Source organism: Drosophila nasuta, chromosome 2L (genome assembly GCF_023558535.2).
Source record: "Drosophila nasuta strain 15112-1781.00 chromosome 2L, ASM2355853v1, whole genome shotgun sequence".
Classification (NCBI taxonomy): Eukaryota; Metazoa; Arthropoda; class Insecta; order Diptera; family Drosophilidae; genus Drosophila; species Drosophila nasuta.
The window spans coordinates 14,395,275-14,418,526 of record NC_083455.1 but is presented as its reverse complement, the minus strand read 5'-3'; the positions used below and the strand labels follow the sequence as shown (position 1 = coordinate 14,418,526).

General features: G+C 35.1%; 4 protein-coding genes and 1 pseudogene across 6 annotated transcripts; all 5 read left to right on the top strand.

Annotated features, from left to right (window-relative positions):
- The first annotated feature begins 9,521 nt into the window (after positions 1-9,521).
- LOC132798854 (uncharacterized) lies at positions 9,522-10,345 on the top strand. Its single transcript, XM_060810845.1, has 3 exons — positions 9,522-9,601; positions 9,665-10,015; positions 10,071-10,345. Exons 2-3 carry the CDS (start codon positions 9,665-9,667, stop codon positions 10,332-10,334), a joined length of 615 nt encoding a protein of 204 aa, XP_060666828.1. The 5' UTR covers positions 9,522-9,601; the 3' UTR covers positions 10,335-10,345.
- A 1,002-nt stretch (positions 10,346-11,347) lies between these two features.
- On the top strand, positions 11,348-14,191 carry LOC132786773 (uncharacterized; annotated as a pseudogene).
- A 1,909-nt stretch (positions 14,192-16,100) lies between these two features.
- LOC132795870 (dynein light chain 1, cytoplasmic-like) lies at positions 16,101-16,725 on the top strand. 2 transcript variants are annotated; one of them, XM_060806818.1, is made up of 3 exons: positions 16,101-16,172; positions 16,241-16,290; positions 16,349-16,725. In XM_060806818.1, exon 3 carries the CDS (start codon positions 16,368-16,370, stop codon positions 16,635-16,637), a length of 270 nt encoding a protein of 89 aa, XP_060662801.1. In that variant the 5' UTR covers positions 16,101-16,172; positions 16,241-16,290; positions 16,349-16,367; the 3' UTR covers positions 16,638-16,725. The 2 variants fall into 2 exon arrangements, with proteins under 2 accessions (XP_060662801.1, XP_060662794.1); XM_060806811.1 differs by lacking the exon at positions 16,101-16,172 and having other exon boundaries at positions 16,183-16,290.
- A 62-nt stretch (positions 16,726-16,787) lies between these two features.
- On the top strand, positions 16,788-17,360 carry LOC132795865 (dynein light chain 1, cytoplasmic-like). The gene is made up of 2 exons (XM_060806796.1): positions 16,788-16,898; positions 16,962-17,360. Exons 1-2 carry the CDS (start codon positions 16,896-16,898, stop codon positions 17,247-17,249), a joined length of 291 nt encoding a protein of 96 aa, XP_060662779.1. The 5' UTR covers positions 16,788-16,895; the 3' UTR covers positions 17,250-17,360.
- Positions 17,361-17,482: 122 nt separating this feature from the next.
- On the top strand, positions 17,483-18,381 carry LOC132795884 (dynein light chain 1, cytoplasmic). 2 transcript variants are annotated; one of them, XM_060806835.1, is made up of 2 exons: positions 17,483-17,663; positions 17,731-18,381. In XM_060806835.1, exon 2 carries the CDS (start codon positions 17,749-17,751, stop codon positions 18,016-18,018), a length of 270 nt encoding a protein of 89 aa, XP_060662818.1. In that variant the 5' UTR covers positions 17,483-17,663; positions 17,731-17,748; the 3' UTR covers positions 18,019-18,381. The 2 variants fall into 2 exon arrangements, with proteins under 2 accessions (XP_060662818.1, XP_060662810.1); XM_060806827.1 differs by having other exon boundaries at positions 17,491-17,663; positions 17,727-18,381.
- Positions 18,382-23,252: the final 4,871 nt, after the last annotated feature.

Here is a 23,252-nt window from a genome sequence, read left to right as displayed (position 1 = left end):
CTTGTCTGCTGTTTGTTTTTAATCATATATATATGTACGTAAATATATGTAGTATATATCGTAGGTTGTCTCTGGAGCCGCTTCGCTTGTTGAGCCATTTGCATTTGCATGACAAAAGCTCAACAGGAGCTGCCCAGCTCTGTGTCTTTTTCGCCTAGGAAACACCTTTTGATTGTAGCCTGAGAGTTGCTTCTTGCTTCACTCATTCATTCATTCATTGTTTGCCACCAGTCACGCAATTCGTGTTTGAAACTGAGAGAACCTTTCTTTCATGCTCATAACTAGACCGACCATAACTTCATTTTTCACAACTTAACAAACAACAACAACAACAACACATCCAAGAACAATAAGAGGTGACACGCATTGTGCACCCATTGCTGTTAATTCATTTGAACATGCCTTTTTTTTAGTATTATTATTATTAGCTTAAGACTTTTATTAGAGCTCAGTCACATTGAATGAATCAAAACATTTCAACTTAGACGTGAGCTTTGCATATTTTATACATAATTTCGTTTTTAAGGTATAACTCAATTTAAGTGTCGACATTTTTAATTCTTTTAGAGCTGTGCTGATTGTGAACTGCAATTAATCTCAATTGAGAAATTTAAAACGGTTGAAATTAAAGTGCTAGTTAATGATTAAATCGGGAATACACTCAGAGAACTAGGCGCAATATGTTAATTAAAGAGATAAATAACCAAAACATATATATTAAATGTACAACACATTTAAATATAAGTAAATTAAATGCTATGATCAAAGAACTTGGCAAAATATGTTAAATAAAATTAAGTTCGCATTGTTGACCATCTAGAAACTAAATATGATTTCAAAACCAAACCAAATATTTGTATTTAAAATCTAAGTAAGAAAAACTCAATGATCAATATGTTCACTAAAACTAAAAAAATATATGCAAGATGCACATAAGCAAATGTTAGTTTAAAAAAAACACAATGATCAAATTAAATCAGATGATTTCAAACCCAAATCAAATATATAATATACACAAATACAAATTTAAGTGCATGAATGAAAAACCCAAATATCAAATCTAATCAGTCAATGAATTCAGAGAACTAATCGTATACCCACTAAGAAAGATTTAAAACCCAAAAAAGAATATATATAAAATTGATAAATACAAATTTAAATGAAAATAAGAAATAAATTCAATGATAAAACTCGTCAATTAGCTCAACATGTTTAATAAAATGAATTAAAAATTCCATACCAATGAATGTACAATGTCCAAACTACAAATGTGTATAAAAGTGAAAGAATTCAAAACAAAAGAGAACAATTTTCTGTACGTAAATAATTTATTTGAAAATGTACAAGTATTAAAGAAATTTAATATAGAAATTGTAAAAATTTCTTTACATTTTTTAAATTAAATTTTTCTTTTAATTAAAAAAGTATTTATCATAGTCAAATTGTAAATGAAAAGGGTAAGCTGTTAACTGCAATTACTGCACGTTATTTGTTAACTAGAGTTTATTACAAGGAAAGCACTAACAACAATTAATTAACTTTCTACATGTGTAAGTTTACTTATATATATATGTATATAATTTTTTTTGTAGATTACTTAACTCTTTTGGCAGTGACAGGCTGACACGCAAGTGCAAACTTTTCTGTACATACTTTTTTCGTGTGATGTGGTAGCCGCTTTAAAGCCAAGATATTATGAAAGGCATAAATGTTGTCGCCGGCCTTGTGGCAAAAGGCAAAAGGCAGCAGGCGACAGGCTGAAGGCAGGCGGCAACTGCTGTTGCTTGGCTTGACTTTTGCTGATGTTGTTTGCTGTCATGCGAGCCATTAAAAAATCAAAACAAGTTAACAGTTAACCAGCGAGAAGCGAGTAGCGAGTAGAGCAGCAAGAAGTAGCAGGCGAACCGGAAACCGGAAGTGAGAACAGGGCGCTGCCGCAAGTTTGCGGTTGGCGACCGCGTGCGGCGTGTGCAGGAAGTGAACAACGCAGTCGAGGCAGACGCAGAAGCAGAGGCAACAGCAGCAGTCGAGACGATAGCCAAGCAGCCATTGTTGTTGCTGTATTGTTGCATCAAAGCCATGTTTCTGCGGCGCTGAAGCGAACGGCGCGCGATAAAGTTGCCAACACGTTAACAAGTTTTACTCCTGTATGAGTGTGTGTTTGTGTGTGTATGTGTGTGCTGACATTTGCGAACCTTGTAGTCCAATGTCAGAGCCTGTTAGCCGACCTGTTGTTAGGACCTAAACAAACGAGGGTCATTTGCTGTCCACCTCCTTTCCCTTGTGCCCCCCGCTCGGCAACAGCAGCAAATAATCGACAACATTTTTGGTAACAATTCAAGGCTTCAACTTGGCCCATTTCATGGAGTTGACAAACTTAACAGGGCAACCAAGCGACAGCCCCTGGCTAATGCTGCAACAAATCTACCTCGCTCACTCACCCAAATGAATTCTTTGTCTCACTCTCTCGTTCTCGCTGTCTCTGTCTCTCTCGCTCATTTCGACATCACTTTGGCATTATAATGCCATTAACTTTGTCAGAATTTAGCGCTGCAAATTTTCGCAACGACAATTTATGTATAATGAGCTCAGATCCACATCCCCGAACAGAACAACACACACACAAACCCGCACACTTATACACTTATAGTTGTACATGTATAAATGAACTTGCACTTTATACACTTGCAACTAGCCGAGCGGGAGCTGGCAACCTAAAACATTTGAGCTAAGATTGAAACCATTTTAAATAACAAACAATAAAAAAGTACACACCTTAATAACTAATAAATAAATTTAATATATATGTATATTGGACATTATTTAAGGTAAGGCAAAAGCAGGCAATCTCTCTAATAAATGGATATAGGAAAGTATTTAAAGTATGCTTAAAGCAGCTGCTTCCATAGCGTATAGCTCATGATTTTAGTTGGATCTTCATCCAACAAAAAAAAAAAACAAATGAATATGTAACAATGAAAAATGTGAACACCAATTAAACCCATTAATTTGTATATATTGAATGTTTAAGTCCCAGCTAAGAAGTTAGTTCTTTAAAGAAATATGGATCGAATTTTTGAGCTCGAACTCTTCATTCAACACTTACAGAAGAATAAAGAAGAAATGAAATCTCTGGGACATAAATAAATATATTCGATATGTCCATATTGAATAACATATAGTGGAAGCAAAATAATATCAAACATGATGGACCACTCAACTAATTTTAGCTAACGAGTACTAAGAAAATAAAATAGAATTATGTTTCTATTTCAATACATACTTTGAACATTTTGATTTGAGATGAATTTATTTAGATTTTTGTTTAAATTATTAAATGTATAAAACTGCATTCCAACTGAATATAAAACAAAAAATAAAAAAATTTTATTTATAATTTAGGTAAGACTAATGCTACCAATTTTTTTTTTAATTTTTGTTGTGAACATTATTATATCTTAGCTTACAAAACTAAATTTGTATAGACCACATCGGTCTCCAGATTTTCTAGTGAAATTGATTTATTATTTGGTAGTGTCAAAAATATGTTTACTGTGTTATTTGGCTGACAAAATGAGATTGTTTATGACAGCCGACAACAAGGACAGCAGCAATAACCCGCTGCTAACTGACGTAGATTCTGTTGCAGATCCTCTGGCTGTGGCAGTGACTATGTCATTGCAACAAGCACTCTGCCACTGCAGTGGCAGGGGCACACACAGTTAGTGACGACAGCAAGTGGAAGTACTGTGAGTACTCACTGTGAGTATTTGGCAGTCATAGACATCACAACTACAAGTTGAGCTAGCCGCTCATAATACTACTAAATATGTAGTAGTAAATGTGTGTAACTGTGTGGGTGATTGTTGATGTAGCCTTTGTCTAGGGTTGCCATGGCAGGTGAAATTTCTTGGAAACACCGCACAACAGCAGCAAGCAACCTCATTGTGGCAATTGGGAGCGTCAAGTCTCGAGACAAAGTTGCCTCATGACTTGCACACTGCAATTGACTGTGCATACAAATGTACATACAATATATACATATATTCAAATGTATGTGTTTGGCATGTTTGCATGTGTATGAGTGCTGTACATGGTTGTGTATATTTGCACTGTGCTTGACTTTGCTCTCGTCAGCGAAAAATTTGTGTTATTTGCTTGGGCTTTTCGGGCTTTTCTCTCTCTTTCACTCTAAAGCACTCGTTACCTCTCTCTCTCTCTCTCTCTCTCTCCTTCTCCTCTTGCCTTGCACTCAGCTTGAATTTATGACACCGCACACAGTATTCTGCATATTTGCACTGGGCAAATTAATTTCGCCTGCTGTATTTGAGTTCTGCGGTATGGCAACGCCCAGTTTCCCAGTTCCCAACTTGTAAGCAGACCGCTGTGGAGTCGAGTGGAGTGTTGGTTTGTGTATTATATTCATAAAAGCGTTTGGTTAATTAAAAATTTCATCAAATTATTTGAATTTCCACATGAGGTGCCTGTTGCTGCTTCTGCTGTTGTTGTTGCCACAAATTCAACAATTGCATGCGTTGTGAAAACTTCTGGTCAGCTCTGTAATGCAATTCAGTTTGTATTCACACTTTTAATGCGTTGTAAATTAAACAAAGTTTCAATTTCAACCCCAAAAACCAAAAGCCGAGTAGATGAGAATGCCGGAATTATACCCGAAAGTGTTGGCACTAGGAGTATTTTATATAAAAACTATTTGATATAATTTAAATATGATTATACTTTAAAGTTTTGCATTTATACTTATTTAGAATTAATGTATATGATTGCTCAATTACATTACATATTAAAGTGGTGTGATAACTATGTAAACTGCGTAGTATAGAGTTAAAAATATTATGATAGTTTAGCTAAAGTTATTGATATCAATGACTTCTCCAATTTACTAATTAGCTTCAGTTTTGAATAATCAATTTAATGACTTACTCCAATCTTGACTTAAAAGAGATTATAACAAGTAAGCTATAGTCGATTGTGCTTGATTGTGAGATTCCCGCCACCCATTTTAAATAAAAGGAAAACTGTGTGCTATATATGTATTTAAAAATATACACAATTAATATACCGCAAATTTCTAAAATATACCGAATGATATATTTAGTATATTTATATAGTATGACATTCAAAATATGCCAGATTGTCAGCAAAAGCTACGAAGACAATACAAAAGTACTGTTCAAATAATTTGTACAATTTTTATCCGATCCCAACAAAATGTTTTCGAATAATAAAAAACTTTCGTTGTTGCACTTAAATAAATAGAGTTGGGGATAAGATTCTCACCTTTTAAAATGGTTTACTCTAACTCAACTCAAATTTAGAATTATAAATTTAATGACCCAATCTAAGCTTAACTCAATGTGTTTTTCCACCGCATTAAAGGGTTAATTTGCTCGTAATCTATTTAACTACTTGACTTTAATGCACTTGTACAAATAAATTGTGCCATTAAATATTGTTGAAGCACCACTTGAAAATGACGCAAACAGAACGAGCATAATAAATCCTAGTCGGAATTTGTAATAAATGTTTATAAAAATTTGAAAAAGTCACGTTTTTGGATTTCAAAATTAACAGTGAAGCGCACTTCTCAAAAGTCCAGTTTTCTGTGTACTTATATTGTTTTTAGTCGAGTGGCAGAAGGTCAACTTTATCGCCAGTTTTACTCTCTTTTTCCCATCCTTGTCTCACTCTTTCAATTGCTGACTTCTCTAACCATTACCAAATGCAGTCGTTATCTGTTGGGGTTTTTTTTTATTTTCGCAACTTTCAGGAGTTTGAGCGAAATTTCAATTGGTGCACGGAGTGCAGAGATGAGAACGTGATGTTTTCAATCAACACGAACAGCAAAATATGTAATTTGAACATTGAAAATAATGCTAAAAAAATATTCGGAATTCCACATTTTTTTTTTTGAAAAATTGTTTAAAGTGTTTCTAGTAAGAAATATGTTATTTGGGTATTGAAAATAATGTAATGTTATTTTTCGGAAGGAGAAAATGTCTGTTTCTATATATTTTTTGTGGAATGTAAAAATACATAAAAATGTATTCTTGAAAAATTTCCCAGTACGAATATTACTTTAATAAAAATAATAAAAACTTTATGTGCACCAAAAATCCCATTAAAAAGAATTTCCAAAATGAAAATATTTTTTAATATAATAAATAAGTTGACTATTAGAAATAAAAAATTAGTTCTTTATAAAATAAATTGCTTAAGGATTTTCTAGTAAGAATATTACTTAAATAAAAATGTCAATCTATATAAGCACTGAAATCCCATTGAAACGAATCTCTGAAATGCAAATATTCTTTAAAGCATTTGCCTTTCGTGTCACGTAAGAAGAGCACACGTTATCATCTCACAGAGAATATATGTATATAGAAGCGCTTTGGGTATATAGGCAAAAGTTTGACTTTTGCATTTGTCACAGTCAGTGGGAAAAGTTTTTAGCTTAAATTCCTGCATGCATTTTCAACACGCAATTGGCATGTGACAGTCAAAATGTTTGCGCAAGATAGCACACATACACGTAGAAAGAGACAGTCAGAGAGAAGCGAGTGAGAAAGAGAAATAGAGGGGAGGAGTGAGAAAGAGAGATCACGAGACATGTGGGACAACAATGAATAGGAAAAAGGCATACGGAATCGAAATGTTTGATATATCAATTTGAAAAGTTTGACTTAGTTTCCCAACGCTGTCGGAGCGTTTCGATTAAAGTTTTCCATGCGGCAGATTAAAAACTTTTTTGTTCAGCGAGCTTCAACTTTTTGTGTGCCAAAACATTTTGCATTCTCTGCATTACTTTTGGCAGCCCAAGCATCCAAAACATTCAAGCATCCAATATGCAGCTCTTCGTTTTTATTTTTTTTACATTTTTTTCTTGGCAATCGCAAACATTTTTCGTCTGCCAATGCCAACTGTGCCATGGGCGTGAAAACAACAATAACATTAAGATGAAGTAAAGCTGGAAGCTGCCACATTCAAGTGCATACATTTAAATATCATTTACTGCCAAATTTGTGCAAAAAAACAATACGCTAAAATACGCATTCATTTGCATTGCCAAGTCAATGAAGTAGAACGACGCGATTGTAAAAGAAATGAAATGTAGAAACTTATAATTTCTGATACGGCACTGAAAAAAGATACTTTTTAGACTTGATAAAGATACTTTCTGTAAAATAAAGTAGACCAAAGCATTTGTAAAGATATGAAATGCAGAAACTTATAAATTCTGATACATCAATGAAAAAAAGACGTAGGCTACAAAGATACTTTTTAGACTTGATAAAGATACATTTTGCAATAACAATTAAATAAAATACTATACTTATACAACTTCTAAAACTTAAATCATAGCTCTAAATTATAGTCGACTAAAAAAGAAAGTAAAAAGTGATATTCTCCACCTAACAAAGTAAATCTAATATATTCTATATAATAAGTATAATTTTCTATAAGTATAATTTTCTATAGCTCATATTGTGGCCGACAAGAATCCTATTCACTATTATTAGATTAAGTCGTTGGATCAAGTCGGGATCAAAACGATACTTTTTCACTTGATAAAGAATATTATAGAAACTTGCAATTAAGTAAAATAGTCAGACTTTTAAAACATCTTAGCCAACAAGATTGGATTCCCTGGATTCATATTTGAATCATAGCTCTAAATTATCATCGACCACTTGATTATTATGATAAGTAAAATGTGAAGTCTTTCACCTAACAAATTCAATCTAATATAGAATCAAGTATAATTTTCTATAACTCAAATTGTCGACCACAAAAATCCTATTTAGTATTAATACAATTGGGATTTAATCGTTGGTACACACCTGACAATAGGCTGGGCTATTAAATGCGTTGCGTGTGCTCCGTAAATTAGCGTTTCATTAAAAAACAAGTAAAATTTGTTCGCAATGTTGTCGGTATGGAATCGAAAAAGGGCTTGCTGCTTCACATGTTGTCCGTGTCGATGTTCTCCATATCCGATTAAAATAAAAATAACCTAAAAGAGGGGGGCAAACGCAAATTAGTTGCATTACTTGATTAGAGAGAGAGTTGCACAATGCTATTATTAAAATTCAATTTCCTTTACGTGCACACACGGACCGCCGTGTGCAGGTTCAACTTTAGCTCAGCTCGTTTACGACATTTGCATGTCTAATCGAACTTAACAACCTTTCCATTTGCATTCCTGATGTGATAAATGTGTCCAACCGAAAACAATAAGAGCATGCAGAGAACAAGAGGAGACGGCTACAAATTCATGAATGAATTTCGCTCGGTAAGTGCAAATTCCGGTGTGCAATTTGTCATGCAATTTCAGAAGATTGCGTGCTAATTTTATACGCCTGAAACTCTAACAAGATTCCGGTCCTCAAAGTAATCGCCATCATCCAGCGAGTCAAAGTCTTTCATATTCCAAATCAAACCACAAAAAACTGAAAAGCCAATTATGCTTTCTATTACAGCATTTAAAATAGTGCTTAAAGAAAATCTATTGTGCCATGTTTTATCAATTGTTTTTAGTGTTAGGCAAATATCGTTTGTTGTGGGCTCTTACCATTGTTCTTCAGTGATGAAAAGTACCAAAATATCGGTAAGACAAAATATTAAATCAATCGATTTAAGGGCAACAATTGTAATGTGCGTCAAGATAGCTCCGCAACGCCACATTCCCAAAAAAAAAAATATTGGCTAAAAAAAACTTTTTATTTTCGTCTTTTTACGTGATATTTAAACTAAAATTAAAAAAGTTTAAATGCAAAACAATAGAAAATTAAATTATCTTTCTATTAAATCCATGTTCGTCAAATTGCATGCAGTATTTATGCACTAAAATCGTGATTCAAAAATTGGGGTAGCAACATTTTTGCAAATATCTCGGCTTTGACGAGTTGTCGGCCAAATCGGCTTATGACAAGTTATAGAGTATTGTTTTATAAATATACCCTCAAAAATTCATAATTTCAAAACTTTTCGTTTTTGAGATATTTCAGGAAAAGTACGATAACCTCAGCTCCAGCCCCATACAAAATGAGCACAAAAAATCAATGCTGCCGATTAATGACCGTAACTTTTTTTTTACTTTCTTGTCGGACATAGCGCACATTATACTTTCGTAGATACAACTATAAGAAAGATATATAGCAATTTTGGTTGAAATCCAATTATCTGTTTTTGAGAAAATTGACCTTTTCCTAACCCGCAAAAACAAGTTCATTTCGCAGGTGCATCAAATCACTGGAACCAGCGTGGAACCAGTCAGTGTTAAATAACACCATTTGGACTTTGGCGGGACTTCAAATACTTGCAGAAAATAACTAAATGAAACAAATATTACTATAATTTAAAATTACATTTAAATACTCTATTTATATATATATATTACTTTGTTATATTTAATAAATATACGCAATTTTATATTTTTATTTAAATCGTAATTTTGCATTTGGTATTTCTCATTACAAAAGATTCTTGAACAACCGTGAACTGGTCACACTAAAAGTGTTCCGCTCTGCTCTTTAAGCTCTCTTCCATTTGTATTTTTGACAGAGAACGGACAAGTTGTAAAGTAAGTAAAGAAATATAACAAGAATTAATTAATTATTTAATTAATTCACTTGTTCTTTTCAAGATGAGCGGCAACAAAGCGGTCGTGGTGCTAATGTGCCGAGTATGCACCCGGGCATGTAAAGACTACAAAACGCTGAAATGTAAGATCGACATTGGGCGAGAGAGCAGCACAACGGTGGCAGAGATGCTCACCTTTTGCGTTGGCTTGTCGTATGAGCCGCAAGATGGCGCCGCAGCACGTTTGCCACAGCAAATTTGCATGGAATGTTTGCTATTGGCGAATAATGTGTACATTTTAAAGCGCAAGGTCGGTAACAACGAACTTTTGCGTTTGGGCCTCAAGGAGACGGACGAAGTAATTGGCGAAGTTGATGCCGATGACATCCTGGACATTGAGCGCGAGGAGCACTTGGTAAGTAAGAACTACAGCCCGCCAATTGAAATTGCTAATAGGTTGCGCTTTTTAGTTGACTGGCGATAGCCAGGAGGGTGAAGATTACCTTGACGATTCCATGGATGAAACGTCCGGCAATGTCGTTGTCTCCGCCTCCCAGCAGCAACAGGCAACAACTGGCAACGCTGGCGGTGAAGTACTGTGCGAAGTGTGCGGCGAGACCACCTCTAACCGATCCAAGAAAGGCCTCAATGTGCATATGCGTGTCCATAATAAGAAGGCGCCCGTCACTGCCACCAGCAGCAGCAGCGTCGGCGGCGGCGGCACAACCAATTAAAGTTTCACTAAATTTTAATATTAAAAATAAATATATACATATATATTTTAATTTTGTCAGCAAAGTTTCCATTGGTGGTCATGTTGAGGAAGACGACGAAACGCCTTTCTAGCAGTTTTGTGTTTGGTATTTCAATGGATTGATATTTGTAACTGCGTCAAAGTCGGCATGTAGTGGATGTCGATCAGATATGCTGACCCCTGCAAAATGTTTTTTACGTATGTACATTTCAAAAATTTTGAAAATAAGACTAGCCTCCAATAGTTGTCGTTTTCGAATTATTAATAAAAACACGTGACAAAAAACGCTAGTTTGACTAGCGTTTGTCTTGACTTTGTCTAGAAAAATGTGTAAGTCGGCGAAATGAAATAATGTATCCGATATCAAAAATATTATAAAACATAACATTTTAACCTTAAACAAACAAGAAAAAGACCAAATCTAATTAGAAACGCTGCCCTGCATTGTTTTTAGCAACTATTTCCTGGAAATTAAAATTTTTTATATAATGTTATTTGTTCTGCCTGGTGACTAGCTTAAAAAGGAGCCCCGAAAAAGTTATTTCTTTTAAAGTAAATTTAAAAAAAATACATAAGTGCACAATAAGAAGCGGTTTCTTTTAATTTGATCTGTAAGTTGAGTTTATTAACACTTCAATTTTCCAATATGCATGTTTGTTTTTGTTTTCCAGACTTCAAACATGAATAAACTTGAGTTGTATTCGCTGAAATGAGAGTTCTACGTTAATATTGCTGCTCTTATTTGCAGCGGGAGTCATATCATTAAATTTTAGTTTTAAGAATTTGATGAAGTTGAGAAAACACAATAACATTAACTAACATATGTATATGTATATTAAATTAACGCTGGCGAAGCTGGAGTATTAGCTGACTAGTACTATACAACTCTTGGGGTCCCAATGAAAGTTTAAGATTCAGATTTTCTTGCATACTCAAAATGTGTTTATTAATTGTAGTTGTTTTACATCACTAAAGAATTTGTGTAAAAGTCAAATGACCTTCTCAAAGTTAGGCTACATATGAAAATTAAAATAATGATTATATAGTTAGAGCAAACATTTTTCAATAAAATTGCTTTAATTCTTGAAGGCACATTTTTAGGTCAGATCGTTATTTTAAATTATACAAAGGTCCATAATGGACGAACCTTAAATTAAATTTAATAAACTGCATTTTACAGAGGTTTCCATCCGATCTGCTTTTCCCGATCGCGATGTAGTTGTGTAAGCAAGTGCAAGCGCAATTAGGTGACGCTTTCTAACATTACGTTACACAATTTGCATTGCAGCATTGGCATATCTCTTCGACTGCAAAATAATTGAACATGTTTATTATTTGTAAGGTAAACACTCAAGGCGTATAAATACTTACAAGTTGCAATCCAGCCGGTGTGGAGAATCCGGCACTCAGCGAGGAACCGCTGCCGACTAGTCTCAAAATTGGTTTACCATTTGCGCCCTCCATGGGCTATCGCATTGACTTCAATGGCTTGGAGTTGGCTCATCTGACGCCCAGCAAACTGTTTGCCGACAAAGCTGGTATTCTCGCCAGTACAGCCGCTGGCAAAGTCAGAGCCAAAGCGCTCCCTGGGCGCCATCAGTGAGGAGGAGAGCACCATGGACATTGGCAAGGAGCTCGATCGCTATCAGCTGGAGCTGGAGAATAGCATTAATGAGGCCAAATTGCGCAAGAATGGTGTGCTAGAGGAGCCAAAAATTAGCGAGGTTGAGCAGCCAGAACATCTTTCAGTCTTGACTGAGATCAAAGAGTTGGAGCCTTCGCCGGCGGATCAGCAGCTGCTACCGCGGCGCAGTCTGCACTGCAGACGCTGACCGAAATACGTGAAACAATCGAGTTGAGCAAGCTGTGGTGGTTGAGGAGCAGCCACAGTCACAGGATGTTGCGGTGGTGACTGAGGATGTAGCCTATGCCGCTGAGTCCGAAACCAATGAGGATGAGGATGAGCTGGACTTTAAGGCGCCAGCGCGTTTTGTGCGCGCTTATCGCCCGGCAGCAACGATCAATGTGAATGTCGGCAGCAAGGAGTCGCTGCAATCGATTGCATCCAGCAAATCCGCCAAGTCTGCAGAGAGTCATGGTGGCCACGGCGTGCACAACATTATACGTAAATCCATACGCAAGCTAATGCATCCCATGCAGCATCAGCATGCCGAGGAAGCACAGCAACATAATTAGCAGCATACGCCACAGTTTGCGTCGCCGACCGCAGAAGCAGACGCAACCGCAGTTGTTTGTGGAGGAGGAATCCCAACGGCCGGCGGACATCTCCATTGTGGACAGCAGCGAGCGGACAATGAAGCTGCGCTCGAATGTGGCACAAACCGAATACATGCGCATCGAACAGTTGACCAACGAGAAGAAGCACACGCTGCGCAACAGTTTGCGTCGCTCCACTCGCGATGTGTTGCGTCATGTGTTCCACAAGAGTCAGCAAGATGCCTATGCGACAGCCAAGTAGAGTGACCTTAGCTGGAGCATCTTCTCTTCATTCACATCATAGCATCATAGCTGCTGGAATGTCTGTTCGTGGATTGTTTCTCACTGAAAGATGAGGGCAAAATGAAGCTTTTTGAAAGCGCTACGCTTTCTCCGATGATTCTGGGTCGGACACGATTGCTGTATATCGCATGTACATACAAAGTTAGTAAAGTCTCCTAATATACTCGCAAAGTATTTGACTGTAAAATTGATGAATTTTGAAATCTTTTTAGATGTATCTGAACATATGTCAGGACAGAATGCAAAAGGATTCGGAACACCAATGGGCTCGGCAGTTTTGTGCTTGTTTGAGTTCTCTTCATGCGCGCCGATAAAGCAAACGAGAACTACGAGGACGACATATACCGAGCTATTAATGGCAACGATCCTTGTCGCACTGTCTACTAAATTTGAGCCACGGTATATGGGTTAATTATATACTCGACGGATTAAGAAATTATTTTTAGAGGCAAAAATTCCGGTCAAGAAAATGGATGTTACATTTTCGCATGGTTCTGAAAAGATATTTGTAACATTCAAAGAGGATGACGATGAATATAATTACATGAATCCCATTCATGTCGCGACCGAGGTTTACAAGGCTGTTAGAATGCGTCTAAATAATGCATATCGCCCTATAAAAGTACAATTCGCTTTAATTGATATATTTTCTAAATGTAATGTCCATATTTCATGAAAATGTTAACTATATATCTAAGGTTTCGATTCTTTAATCATTAAATTTTGTATGCTTTTTTTCAGAAAAACCAGTGCTCTTAAGTATGTTGAACAACACGGGATTGGAGTTGTCAGTGACAGCACCTGGGTGCCACCATGCAAGAAATGGAATGTTGAGCTACTCCCTCTTTGATAAGATTGTGGCAGGCAAATTATCACATGTAAGTGCAAAATCCCGATATATAAATGAACGACACAGTTTTTAACTAATAAATACGAATCTTTTTGGTTTTTGTAGATTGTAAATTGTAGCAAGTTTTACTTTCAACCAAATGAACTGTTGGATCGCATCGACAGCACGACTGAACTAATTAATTCACCACAGCACCTTAGCTGGCATGTGAAGAATCCAAGCATTATTACAACGGGCCTGGAGCTTCTGGCAATGCATAAGCAACACTATCAGCGCGCAACTGTCATCAGGGTCAAAACTGAAGCAAATGGGAATCCAAAGTTTAGTGTGCGCTTCATTGATTACGGTAATACATAGACTCCATTAGGGACATCATTGGATTTTGCCTGAAACTATATAAAAATTCAAATTGAATTGAAATGATCAACAAATATTTACATATATTAAATTCAAATTTTTAATACTTACACGTTGGAAGCACTTTAGCAAGGCATAACGAGTCTTGCTAGTGTTGGCAAATGGAACCACTCGCTTCTGATTGGCATTTAGTTTGTCCAACAATATTTGGTAATCCAACGTCGAAAGTGTGCTTCCGGAAATTAGTCCTTCGGAAACTGCCTCCTGTACAGCATTCTTGTATCCATAGTTGCTATAAATGCAAAGGAAACATTGAAATTATTTATTTACATGTTACTTATTATACACAATAATAAAAGAAGGAAGTGCTAGCTACTAAGGCCATCGACTCTGAAATTATTACTTGTATTAAATACAGGGACGCTTTAAAGGCAGTACAGGGACTTTTCAGATATTGAGAAAAAAAATTTTATATCTATATATATGTATATGTATATATATAATTAAACACTTCGAATATATATTTATGGCATTGAAAATTCAAAACAATATTATTCACTTTGAACATACACTTTTCCAATCAATTTATATTTTCCCGGAATGGCCGCTGCATTGTCACAAAAGCGCCACTGCATATATATATACATGCATATATATACATATGTATATGTATGTATGATACTGCACTTAAAGTGCGCACCGGATGTAATACACATATGTACTACTTTATGTACTTACGATTTGGTGGACATCAATTTACGTGGCATTTTCAATATTTTGTTTACTCTCACTTTATAAACTTTTAACTTCACTTGTGCAGAAGTTGTTGTTTAGCAGAACATACAGCACTATTCCGTTATGTTCCAGAGTTGCCACCAAGTTCATAAAGGGTGGCCCAACTTTCGGCCGTAACACGTGTTGCCACCATGGTAATATTAGTTTGGCAATAATCACAAGAATTGAATTTTCCCGAAAACGGCTTAACCGATTTGAATAAAACAAAAAGCAAAATATTTGTCTATTTGATTCGAATAGAATGAAATAGCGCGACATGGCCTTTAAGTTCTGCCAATATTAAGAATAATTTGATGATAGCGTTAACATAAAGTTTTGCCGCTAACAGTGATCAAGTAAACTGCAAAATTACGATTTAAATAAGAATATAAAATTGCGTATATTTATTAATTATAACAAAGTAATATATATATATAAATAGAGTATTTAAATGTAATTTTAAATTATAGTAATATTTGTTTCATTTAGTTATTTTCTGCAAGTATTTGAAGTCCCGCCAAAGTCCAAATGGTGTTACTTAACACTGACGCTGATTCCAGTGATTTGATGCACCTGCGAAATGAACTTGTTTTTGCGGGTTAGGAAAAGGCCAATTTTCTCAAAAACAGATAATTGGATTTCAACCAAAATTGCTGTATATCTTCATTATAGTTGTATCTACGAAAGTATAATGTGCGCTATGGCCGACAAGAAAGTCAAAAACAAGTTACGGTCATTAATCGGCAGCATTGATTTTTTGTGCTCATTTTGTATGGGGCTGGAGCTGAGGTTATCGTACTTTTCCTGAAATATCTCAAAAACGAAAAGTTTTAAAATTATGAATTTTTGAGGGTATATTTATAAAACAATACTCTATAACTTGTCATAAGCCGATTTGGCCGACAACTCGTCAAAGCCGAGATATTTGCAAAAATGTTGCTACCCCAATTTTTGAATCACGATTTTAGTGCATAAATACTGCATGAAATTTGACGAACATGGATTTAATAGAAATATAATTTAATTTTCTATTGTTTTGCATTTAAACTTAAGTTTAAATATCATGTAAAAAGACGAAAATAAAAAGGTTTTTTAGCCGATATTTTTTTATAGATATGTGACGCTAAAGTTGTGGAGCTATCTTGACGCACATACAATTATAAGAGTAAAATTTTGAAATTACGGTCACACTTCAGACTTAAACGAATCTAATAATTCGATAACGATAGCAAATACTATCAACTTCCCGATTCAATTGCGAGTATTGCCAACCGAAACTTCAATCAGAATAAAATAAAAACAAAATCGGATTATTGTGTAAGTTTGAGCCCACAAATTGATTTTTCAGTCAGCTTCGACTAATGTCTCGTAACTCTAAACTTTAGGAAAAAACCTGTAAAGCTAACAAAAATTTAATTTAGATTTACATCTAAAGGTAAGTAAATAGCTTGCATTTGCGTTTAGAATGTTAATGTTTGATTTACATTACACAGAAAATATTGCAAAACTAAGATGTCGGATCGCAAAGCAGTTATCAAAAATGCAGACATGAGCGAGGAGATGCAACAGGATTGCGTGGATTGTGCCACTCAAGCGCTGGAGAAGTACAACATTGAGAAGGACATTGCGGCCTACATCAAAAAAGAGTTTGACAAGAAGTACAATCCAACCTGGCATTGCATTGTCGGCCGCAACTTTGGCTCCTATGTGACCCATGAGACACGTCATTTTATCTACTTCTACTTGGGTCAGGTGGCTGTGTTGCTCTTCAAGAGCGGTTAACAAAGGGAAAATGTGTCACATACGCAACTCTTATACTACAATATTCCAAATAAAGCAACGCGCAATTGAAAGATAAAGAAAAATAAAATTTGTATATGAAACGATAACAATAAGTAATCGATTGGCATTGTAAGCTTGTTGCACATCTCTAATCCTGACAAATTGCAACCCTGCAACACGTGTTCTCTAGTCACATGTGATTATGCGGAAATTGTCATAATATTGAATATGTAAAATATTTTTTTTGCGTCTATCCATATGGTAAGTGTTTATTGCATTTTGCAAATGTTATTATTACTAAATTGCATACGCATCTCTCGACAGAGTAAGCACAGAGGCCGGATGTCGGACCGCAAGGTAGTTATCGTGGATGCAGAAATGAGCGAGGAGATGCAACAGAATTGCGTGGATTGTGCCACACAGGCGCTGGAGAAGTACAACATCGAGAAGGACATTGCGGAATACTTAAAAAAAGAGTTTGACAAGAAGTACAATCCAACCTGGCATTGCATTGTCGGCCGCAACTTTGGCTCCTATGTGAGCCATGAGAAAAGACATTTTATCTACTTCTACTTGGGTCGTTGGGTTGTTTTGCTCTTCAAGAGCGGTTAACGAAGCGAAAAGAGTATGATCGTAAAAATGTGTCACATATGCAACTCTTATACTACAATATTCCAAAAAAAATAAACGCACAATTGAAAGATAAATAAAAACAAAATTTTTATATGAAACGATAACAATAAGTAATCGATTGGCAATGTAAGCTTGTTGCTCATCTCTAATGCTGTCAAATTGCAACCCTGCAACACATGTTCTCTAGTCACCTGTGATTTTGTCGCAAGCACAAAACAAAAATTTGATGAGCGTCAAAATTGTTTTTGTATTTAAGTCTCCATTGCATGAACAGTCAAATTTTAACTAATGCTAGCACACTTTCAGAAATTTGATAATTTGTGACTGCAAAATTATCCGAAAATTGTCATAATATTGAATATTTTAAATATTTTTTTGGCGTCTACCCATACGGTAAGTGCTTATTGCATTTTGCAAATGTTATTAATACTAAATTGCATACGCATCTCTCGACAGTTAGAGTAAGCACAGAGGCAAGATGTCGGACCGCAAGGCAGTTATCAAGAATGCAGACATGAGCGAGGAGATGCAACAGGACGCTGTGGATTGTGCAACACAGGCGCTGGAGAAGTACAACATCGAGAAGGACATTGCAGCATACATCAAGAAGGAGTTTGACAAGAAATATAATCCAACCTGGCATTGCATTGTCGGCCGCAACTTTGGCTCCTATGTGACCCATGAGACACGTCACTTCATCTATTTCTACTTGGGGCAAGTGGCCATATTACTCTTCAAGAGCGGTTAACTTGCCACCTTGCCACACCTTCCTCTTTGTTTCCCCGTTACCAAAACCACCAATAATAATAGCTTATTCACAATTTTGTTGTAAACCCAGACGCATACACTCACACAACACAGAAAACTCGGAGATTTGAAATGGCACTGTTAATACACACAGATACATCTTGTATAGCATATCTTCCACAAAACATTAGGGAGATTGAAATAACATACACAAACCACAGTTCGAATATTATATGTTATGATGGCAAACCCACAAATGCAAAACTAATCAACTAATAGAACCAATCACCACAGATAAACACATACAAAAGCGCACACAGATTTCGATAAGAATTAAATCAAGTATACGAGTCAAAATACATAATGCGTTTGGTTTCAATTCATGAATTATCGGTACTTAAAAGTGGTATAATGAACAGTTTAAGCGACGGTGATAGACAAATTTAGGCTTTAAATAAAAACTCAAATTAAAAATATGAACATGTTTCAAATACACAGTTCGTTCCATACATATTCTATTTATACAAGACTGCTTTTAAACTAAAAAAAAATTATCAACAAGTGAATTTTTTTTAATGCAATGTAGAAATAAAATTATTTGAAAGGAAATTCCATGCGTAATTACAAAACGCAAAAGCCATAGAAGCTGATAAACTCATTAAAAAAATAAAAGAAAAAAAAAAGAGTCGCTGAAACTTATGAGAGCAAACGAAGCTTCAGTCTAACTTCGCTTGCCGAACGCGACAGTTCAAGAAATTCGGATACGATGCTGAGAACTTACATAATCTGCTTTGCCCTTGTCAATTATTTGCTGTTCGAAGCAGTTGCATTCAATGAGACAGCAGAACAGCAGCTGTTAAACATTCCCGAGGAACTGGACAGGTTGCTGGCTAAAGCGACAGCTGCACTTGACACGAAGATTGCTCGATATCAGAATGTCACCCGTAAAATCAAGGACGGACTCAGGTATAATCAAAGATTGTTGCACAATAAAAGAAAACTGGAGGAACATCTTTTGAATATCATTCGAAATGCAACACAATACCACAACAATCTCTGGGAGTTGACCAAACACGTGCGAAAAGAGTTCAAAAACATTGATGGATCGCATCACTGGCATTGCATTGTGGGTCCAAAGATCTATCACGATTTCGCAAATAGTACTGTGAATCATGTCTTTGTAACGTGGGAAGACAAAGAAGTTTTGTTGGTCAATGTAAAGAGAACCCCGTTAATACCTAAGAAATAAGTGTGTTATTGAAACAACAATACAGAAATAAAGTTTTAAATTGTGAAGAATAAGTTCAAGGTCTTGAATTTTTTATGTGAGATTAATTTTGCGCACAGTTTATATTATTATTTGAGTTAAGCGTGGGCTGCTACTTCAAATACTTCAAATTTAAATTTCAGAATTCGCGAGGAGCGATTAAATAAGTATATATTTATACTTAAATTAGGAGAACGATTAAGTTTTAGCCATTATTTATTTCTTTGGTCAACCAGCCGAAACTTTTTTATATGACCACTTATAGTCAAAAATATTAAATTAAAGACTGTAAATCGTAAAAAATTAAAAATAAATAATTCAAATTTAAATTTAAGAATTCGTGAAAAGAAATTCAAGATTCAAGAAATTAAAAATATAAATTTAAATTATGTGAACAATGATGGTATCGCCATTACAGGGTATTTTTTGAAAACCAATCACCAAAGACACGCACATACTCGTACAAAAGCGCTCACAGATTTCGATAAGAATTGAATCAAGTGTACAAGTCAAAATACATAATGCTTTTGGTTCCAATTCATCAATTATCGTATTAATGTCAGTTCTAAGAAGCGGTGGGAGAGAAAATTTAGTTTTTAAATAAAAACACATATGTATTACAAATATGAATATATTATATTTAGATTCTATAAACCAAATTTATATACATATTCTATATATAGAATGCACTTAAACTTGAACACTATAAACAACGGGAGAATTTATTTAATGCTCACAATTCAGCCAATCATTGTTTATAAATAAATCTTGTAGAAATAAAATTCTTTGATGGGAAATTCCAAAAATGAGTTGTTCTACAAAATGAGAAAACACAAAAATCGCAGAAACTAATGATGAAAAGAGAGAGTAGCTGAAACTTATGAGAGCGAACGAATGTTTAGTCTCATTTCGTTTGGCGAACCCGACAGATAAAAAAATTCAAATACGATGCTGCGTATTTGCATAATATACTTATCACTTGTCAATTATTTGCTGTTCGGAACAGTGGCATTAAATCACACAGAAAAAGAGTATCTGATAAATCATCCCGAAGAACTGGGCAAGCGGCTCGCTGAAACAAGGGATATACTTCAAAACCAGAAACGTCAACGTCTGGAAGTCGCTAATGAACTCAAGCAAACAATTGAAACTAATTGGGAATTGTTACACAATAAAGCACAACTGGAAGAATATCTTTTGAATATTATTCGAAATGCAACACAACACCACAACAATCTCAGCCAGTTAACCAAACACGTGCGAAAAGAGTTCAACAATATTGATCGATCGAATAACTGGCATTGCATTGTGGGTGCAAAGATCTATCACGATTTCGCGAATAATTCTGTGAATCATGTGTTTGTAACGTGGGAAGACAAAGAAGTTTTGTTGGTCAATGTAAAGGGAACCCCGTTAAAACCTAAGAAATATGTGGGTTATTGAAACAACAATACAGAAATAAAGTTTTAAATTGTGAAGAATGAGTTCAAGGTCTTGAATTTTTTATGTGAGATTAATTGTGCACACAATTTAATTGTTATTTGAGTTAAGCGTGGGCTGCTACGGCTGCTGCTGCTGATAAAAATTGTGATTTAACAGAACAGCAGTAGCTCGACTTTAAGATACTGTATGAAGCATATTTTAACAAAGTTAAATATAGATAGCAAAGTGAATAAGAAGACATCTCATTCGTAAGAACAGGTTATAAGATAATATATAAAAAAAAAAATGGAAATTCATTTCAAATTTGGCATAAAATAATGTTATTATAAAAAAGGCTTTAAATCTTAAAAATAAAATATAAATGAATACTTCAAAATTAAATTTCAGAATTCGCGAGGAGCGGAATTAAATAAACATATAAATAGAATAACATTTAAATTATACTTAAATTGGGAGAACGATTAAGTTATAGCCATTACAGGGCATTTTGTTGGTCAGACAACTCTATTCTATGACTATAAATTGGAAAAAGATTAAAACTGAATAATTCAAATTTAAATTTAAGAATTCAAGATTCCTAAAAAACAAATAAAAACTTATACTATGTGAACTATGGAACTATTGTCATTACAGGGTATATCTTTGGCCAGGCAACCTGAAATTTGAGACTATAAATAGCAAAAAAAAATAAATAATTCAAATTTAAATTTAAGAATTCTTGAAAAGAAATTAAAAATAGGAATTTGAATTATGTGAACTATTAAATTATTTAACAGGGTATATTATAGTTCAACCAGCCTCAACTATATTATATGACCACTTAAATTTTACAACAGCTGGCACCGCACATCGATCAAGTCCTTTGAGTTAATCTTTATGTATCGAGCTGCATCATAAGGTAAACAATGTTCGCCGACTGATGAAGGCAGCTCGTCTGCATGCGTGTGTGTGTGTGCTTGTGTATTTATGTGTGCATGTGTGTGTGTGCTGTGCGCCTCTGTGAGTTTACACCTGACAGTGGCAAATAAAAATGGCTTAATTAAGTTAATTAAAATATTGTTGCTGCTGCACGCGGTTCGCATTTATGTGCTTTTATTATCTCGGCGATTGGCAATTTTCGGACAGACCAGGACCTTTATGGCCAAAAGGATGTCGCCAGCGTATGCAATAGCATTGTGGGGAGGATTCCATAATTATGCCAGCGCACGTAGTCAATGCCAGAGCCAGAGCCAGAGCCAGAGAATGACAATACTATTAATAAAGTTGCTCTACTGGAAATATGTATTTTCTGCATTGCATTGGATTGTCTTTTGTTGTTGTTGTTGTTATTTGGTTCAATATGAAAATGTTTGCCTGGCGGCCAAACAGATGGACAAATTGTTGAGAATCGTTGTCGTCCTTTTTGAGCCGCTTTTACAGTTGGACGACTTTTGGCCTTGCCTGATGACGAGCTGTTCCAGAGGTTCAGGATCAGGTTCAGGTTTGAGTCTGAGGATTCTGGCACACAGACAGATTCTCATGCATATTTCATGTTACGTTTAAATACACAGTCGCAATGCCGTTGCTGCTGCCATGCTTAACAAAATCCTTTGCGATAATAAAACGATACAAAAAAAAAACATTTTAAGTGCCATGCACGCAACTCTCAACTGGCCCAATCACAATCAGGTTTATGTACGGAACGTACGCGCTCTTTATTAATATTTTTACGTTTGTCAATTTATGGTAATTTTTTATGTTCTAACATTAAAAATAACAAAAGGCCGCATAGCCAGGTGAATTCATCATTTATTTGTCCCTTATTCCGTACTCCTTTTTACTCTCAGTTCCCTGTTTCCCCTGCTAAGCACGTTCATCGCATTCTGATTCCGCTTCTGACCCCCAAATAACTAAACGTCCTTTGAGTCCCTTCAGTTCCGTGGTGACTTTTGTCGCCAGCAGCTGTTTTGGACAATTTGAATTGCCTTCGCTTGTTTTGTGCTCAGCTGAATGGAGCGACTTTTGTTGAGTTTGCGCAGGAACGCAATTTCAACTCTGACGAGTAACTAAACTCTAACGAGTTTTGTGGTAACTCGTTAGTAATCTATTTTTGAAATATTTGAAAAATATTTAGAATGATTTTCTGTCGAGCAAGACAAACTTTAAATATCAAAATGATTAATATTAAAGGTTCTTCCCGATTTATACATTACACCATCGTAATAAAAAGAAACTACTAAAAGCAATGCCAAAATAGAACAAATTTTAACAAACGACACAATTATTTCACATTATAATAAAAGAACATTCAAATATCATTGGAATATATGAGATTATGTGTGATGATTTCTCAATATATGCATATATAAATATGGACGAACTTTGATGATTATAAACTTATTAACATTGTAGGTTGTTGCGTTTAGAGTGCTGTAAGATGATCGAATTAAATTTAAAATGTACTGATCGTTACATAAATTAATTTAATACAAATTTGGCATGTTCTTTAAATAAAAATATATCGAACTGAAATGAAATCTTTGCAA